At 49.0% G+C, this 6,000-nt stretch overlaps 1 protein-coding gene across 1 annotated transcript in view; it reads left to right on the top strand.

The window, feature by feature from the left end:
- Nucleotides 1-4,765: 4,765 nt before the first annotated feature.
- STUM (stum, mechanosensory transduction mediator homolog) overlaps nt 4,766-6,000 on the top strand; it is a 51,562-nt gene continuing 50,327 nt past the window's right edge. Inside the window, exon 1 of the mRNA XM_019730905.2 lies at nt 4,766-5,198. Coding sequence (XP_019586464.1) covers nt 5,006-5,198 — 193 coding nt within the window. The 5' untranslated portion in view covers nt 4,766-5,005. The remainder of the gene's footprint in view (nt 5,199-6,000) is intronic.

Below are 6,000 nucleotides of genomic sequence, written 5' to 3'. Positions count from 1 at the left end.
TGGAACCCACGGCAAGAACTGATGCTTGATGTTCACAGGTTGCAGTCAGGAAGAAAGATCTAGAACAGGGGTGTTCAAACTGTTTTCAACGTTTTTCACCAAGGGCCACATGCGGTAAAATACACAAACAGCCGGCCCACTCACTCAAGGTGAAGTACGTATTGCTTCACTTGGTTTATTTAAGTAAACTAAACATATTCTTGGAATTTGCTGCGGGCCAATAAAAAATGGATCGCGGGCCGCAGTTGGCCCACGGGCCACAGTTTGGACACCCCTGATCTAGAGGGAAGAGAGACCAACTGTTGGCCCAGCAGCTACTTGGCATCTCTCCCTCAGAGAAGGCTTAAACCTGTTGTAAAGACTTCTGAGTGAGACCCACCCAGGATAGTCTCCCATCGATTAACTTAAAGTCAATTGATTAGGGACTTTAATCACATCTGCAGAATTTCTTCAGCAAAGCTCTTAAATTAATATTGGATTAAATGCCTCAGAGAAGACGCATGGATGTTACAAAATGGCCTCTGCCTCCCTTCTTGAGAAAGTATCACCACCTGTAGCCCACTCTAAATGGAATTCTGGGGACTGTAAATCAGCCATGACAAGTTGATACATCAAAGGCTATCACATTTATAAATTCCTTTTTTTCCTCCATAAGCTAAATTTGAGTTGGGTTTCTATCACCTGAGATGAAAAGGGTCCTGACTCAGTTGCCATTTATTGACTGCCTTACACATATTATCTTACTTAATCCTTACACATACTCAAACGAGATAGGTATTATTTATAATTTTGGAGACTAAGGTTCAGAGAAGTTAAGAAATTCAAAGACACAGAGCTCCAAATAAAGTCTGTCTTTCTACTGCCAATGAGACAATGCCAGTCTTTGCCAAAAGGAGGCATCCCTGTTGGTGTATGAATTCCTTGTACAGTTTGGAAGCTGGTTTTAGCACAATTATTTTTTTTTTTTTTCAGCTAAAAGAGGTCCAAACTGGAGTACTTTTATTCAGCTGATGACAAAACAAGACCAAGAAACATATTTTATTTTCATGACCCAATGCCTGGCCTGGATATGTTATTTGGCTGATGTAATCAGCTGTGGGATCTGTTTCCCATGTTGTGTTTATGTCTGATTTTTTTTTCCGGGGGGGATTATTTTTTAAAGTTTTAACTTTCATTTGGCAGCCTCTTCCTACCTGAAATAGCTTAGATCGTAAGCTCTCCTTCAAACATCAGCCATGGTCACAATGTCAAATGGATGTGGTATAAACCCCTGGCGAGAGAGATCCAGAAAAGAGAAAGCACAAACAAACAATATCAGGACTGAAAGAGGAGACATCATTACAGGTTTTAAAGACATTAAAAAGATAATCTGAGAATGTTATGAATAATTTTATGCCACCAAATTCAACAACTTAGATGAAGTGGATAAATTCCTTGAAAACAGACGCACCATAGGTGAGACTTTTGTGCTGGAACTCCAGTGAGCTGAACATTTTAAGTGCCAAATCCAGTGGGCCCTTTAGGAATCTTACTCGACCCCTCTATGGCATTTGACACTGCTGATTGCTCCTCCTTAAAATCTTCCTCTACTGGCTTCCATGAAACATCCTTAATGTTTCTCCTTTTAAACCTCTTTCTCCCTCTTCTTTTGTGCTTAATTTACAGTACCCTGTAGTGACTCTCCTGGGCCCTCTATTCTTATTAGTCTGCATTTGTATATAGAGCTTTACCTACCATTTATATGCTGATGGTTCCCAAATCTACAGTCCAAATTGCTTTACTGAGTCCCAAATTGCTTTACTGAGTCCCAAATGGACTAACTATCCAAGTTCTGTCTAGACAATCATCTGTGCCAGTCTACAAGTGCCTGCCACCCCTTGGATGTCCTCAGAACCTGAAACTCAATTTTTCCTCTTTGCTAATAATATCCAGTTTTCTTTTGGGAACTATTCCTCCCGCATTCCCAATCCACGTAGGTCAGGAAGAGTCCCCCTTTCATGGGACCCCACTTTACTCCCCTCCACACTGTTGATTGAGTAGTCTTACCTCAAAACCATATCTCATTATGGTGGTTTTAAAGCCAGGGGCCAAATTCTTCGACATTGCTCCATTGAGAGGTGGGGTGTCCTCCATTTGAATCTAAGCAGGTTTGTGACTGGTTCAGCCAATAGAGTCCATAGAAGTGACACTGTGTGACTTCCAAGGTTAGGGTAGAAAGTCCATACAGCTTCCACTGGTCCTGGTCTGGAGGTCCCCTCTGAGCAAGTTTCCTCTCAGAACCCAACCACCATCTTGTGAAAAGGCCAGGTCACGTGGAGAGGCCATGTGTAAGTGCTCTAGCCAACAGCCCCAGCTGAGTCAGCTTTCACGTTATCCCAGTTCAGGCACCAGCCCTAAGAGTCATTTCGGAAGTGAATCCCCTAGCCCTAGCTGTTCCAGCTGCCACCATTTGAGTCTTCTCAACAGACTCTCCAGACATAATGGAGCTAAGAAGAGCTGCCTCAGCTGTGCTTTGTCCATGTTCCAGACCCACAAAATTTGTGATCGTGACAAAATGGTTGGGCCAAGCCACTAAATTTGGGGTGGTTTGTTACACAGTAAGTAATAGTAACTGGAACACTCATGCCACACCCCGGCTTAAAATGTTCCAGTGATTCTACATTGCCACAAGGATAAAGTCCAAATTCCTTTGCCCTTTATTACCACGTTCCTGCCCACCCCATCAGAGCCATCTCATGTCTCTGTGAACACAAACCCTGGTCCCAGACATATTGTAATTCCTGGAATGTTCCCTACTCTTCTAAGCTGCCATGCCTTTGTACATGCTATTGCTTTGCCTGGATGTCTTTCTGACATCCAGATATTAAGTGAATCATCTGGAAATTGGGAGCTGTCAATCCACTTCCTTCCTTGAAATCCTTTCTTTCAGGCATAATAGTGTTTGTGTGGTCCTTAAACAGTTCAAGTACTCTTCAAAAGAATGTTAAAAAAATGTGGGTTGTTTTCTAGGTATCTGAATGTAACAGTTCTACAGATGGATTCTGGAGCCAGATTGCCTGCATTCAAATCCCAGCTCTATCACTTACTAGTGGGTGACTTTGTGCAAGTTCCTTAACCTCTCTGTGCTCCAATTTCCCCATCTGTAAAATGGGATAATATGTAATACTTCATGGAGTTTTGGTAAGGGTTTAAGGAGTTAAAAGGTGTAAAGTGCTTAGAATGGTGTCTGCAGGGAGTGCTTGGATAAATAAGTGTTTAAAATAAAACATATCTCCTGCAAGTAGTTCATTCTAGTCATTGCTCAAGTTTCACTCAGCATCACGTTCTTTGGGGGGCCTCCCCTGATGCTTCCCTGACTCTAGCTGGCTTCACAGACAGGTCCATATTTTCTCAACACCTTAAGCTTCCCACAGCTACAGCATTTGTCACTGTCTGTAATTCTGTCCTTGGGGTTATTAGTATCCCTCATCTATGAAATCCTTAAAGTCAGGGTTTTACTCTTTTCTCTCTCCCCAGAAGCTGAGTCACGTTAGGCCTTCAATAAATGCGTATTAAGTTGAGTCTTGCTTTGATTTTACGATCACAGTAACTCAAGCCTAGAAAAGGCTAAATGAGTTCTTCTAAATCACACAGGTAATTATTCGCTGAGTAGAGATTAAAACTTTGAGTCCTGTTCACTTTTGATGGCCAGGTCTAAACTGGTTACTGTGAGTGTGTTTCTGTACGTACAGTTATCACCACTAATCCCTGCTGACCATCTTCTTTTAAAGTTATTTTATTCGGATACCCATAAAATAATCCATGGTCATTCAGCATCTTTCCTCTAAGTCCTTAGGCTGTTTTAGGGTCATTCAATCACTATTACTCCTGGAGAAGGGGGATTACTGGGAAGGAAATGGATTTGAATTCTTCCAATTATTCTGACGACTTGCTGAATTTCTGGATAATTCCAATGCATTGAACCCCTCCCTAACGTAAGAGGCAGTTGCTTTCACGCGTTCACTTTTTCCAGGCATGGAGGTGAGGGCGGCATTATTCAGAAAATCTAATTCAATTATGGGCCTTCTGCTGCCAGCTCAGGCACAGACGGCAGAATCCTCTTGCTTCTACCAACTGCCCCCATTGTCAACACCAGACGGCGCTGTGTCCTCGCTGGCTTTTTAACCACCACGTCGAGGACACAAAAGCTCCAAGTTTTCCTCCAGGACAATTCAGGGGATGGTACCCAGCATCCCTCCTTGCGGGTAGCAGGCGCATTTATTTCCGTTTTTCGTGTGTGTGTGTGTGTGTGTGTGTGTGTGTGTGTGTAGGGGCGAGTCCCATTTTAACTAGTCTTGCGGAGACCTGTCTCCTGCTTTCAAAAGCTCTTATTACCGAGATCGGTTTTACTCCGTGAAACAAATCCATTTAAATCAGAACGAATTGAAGGCCTACTAGGCACTGGGCGCCGCGCATTTCTTGCTGCATCTCCCGAGCGTACTGTGCATCCTTCAGATTAAAGGACTCAGACGCGAGGCTTTCTCGACAGTGCCAGCCGAGCACACACGCTCTATTCATGGTGCCATGCCGAGTTACCTGTGTAAAGAGGGCGAGGTGTGTCCACCCCTCCCAGTATCTGGACAACCAGCTCCCTCAGCCTTCTTCTACTTTCTTCCTTTCGACCTAATTTGTAAGTGGTATTTTTAGGGGGGTGGGGTGGGGGGCGGAGAGAAGGGCGGGGAAGGGGCCCGGCTGGGAGGGGCGTCGGAGCGCTGTCACCGAGTGTCACACCGCCCTCTCCGCCCCTCCGCCGGGCGTGTGGGAGCGCCGCGGAGCGCGCGGCAGAGGGCCTGGTGCGTGGGGACGCGAGAGTGCGGGTTCCCTGAGAGCCGCGCGGCACCGGAGCACTCTGGCCGCCTGAGCTCGGCGCGGAGCCCAGAGCCCGGAGCCCGCCGCCCCCCGCCCCCTGTGCGCTGGGCCACAGCCCCGGCCGCGGCAGCCAGGCTCCCGGGGAGCGCTCCCCGCCATGGAGCCTTCGCACAAAGATGCCGAGACGGCGGCGGCGGTGGCGGCAGCGGACCCCCGGGGGGCGTCCTCGTCCAGCGGGGTGGTGGTGCAGGTCCGCGAGAAGAAGGGCCCCTTGCGCGCCGCGATCCCCTACATGCCCTTTCCGGTGGCCGTCATCTGCCTCTTCCTCAACACTTTCGTGCCGGGACTGGGTAAGACGCGGCGGCCGCGACCCCTGCGTCCCGGGCCCCGCTGCGGGAAGGTGGACAGGGAGGGGATGGGGGAGACCGTGGGATAGCGCCCACGGGCGGCAAGCGTGCGGGCCCGCGCTCCCAGCGCCCCATGGCAGGTGGCAGCGGCGCGTGGAGCGGGCGCCCCCGAGAGTGGCGCGGCGCGGAGCTACCCGCCCCGCCTTCACCTTCTCCCACCTGTGAACGAGGTTGTCCCGCTCAGAAGAGCCAGAAACTTTCCTGGGAATACTGGAGCCCGCAGGTGGCGGCGGGGATGGCTCCCTCTGGCCCGGCTAGGCTCCCCTCCAGGCGCCGGGAGATTCTGTCCCTTCTCTCCACCGCGCACCCTCCCGCAAGCCCTTTATTCTGAGGGGCGCGAGGGCCACGCAGAAGGAGCTCTAGGGTCGCGCTTGGCGATGACCAATCCCCGGGCCTAGCTGGGGAAAGGGGGGACAAGCAGAGCTTAGGACACACCCGACAGCCCCGTCTGCTTTCGCCGCGTGCGGACCGTGTGGGTGTGAGAGCGCTTTAGCCGGAGCCTCCTTCACCTCTTTGCAGAGCTCCCGCGATTCCTGCACCAACCCCGCGGGGCGCCAAGGGGATGATATTATAAATTATAAAATCCGATGCTTGTGTGTTTGGACCGCACGTGAGAGGTGGCCAAACTCCCTCCCACCCTTCGGTTACTGAGAAAGTAGAGAGCTCGCCCATGGAATTCTGTGTCGGACTCTGGCTGTCTGGAGGGGCTCTAACGGCACCCGTGTCCCAAATTTTAAAACAAAGA

Source organism: Rhinolophus sinicus, linkage group LG12 (assembly GCF_036562045.2).
Source record: "Rhinolophus sinicus isolate RSC01 linkage group LG12, ASM3656204v1, whole genome shotgun sequence".
In the NCBI taxonomy this organism is placed as follows: Eukaryota; Metazoa; Chordata; class Mammalia; order Chiroptera; family Rhinolophidae; genus Rhinolophus; species Rhinolophus sinicus.
The sequence above is the reverse complement of the archived record's forward strand: the minus strand, read 5'-3'. Positions and strand labels throughout refer to the sequence as shown.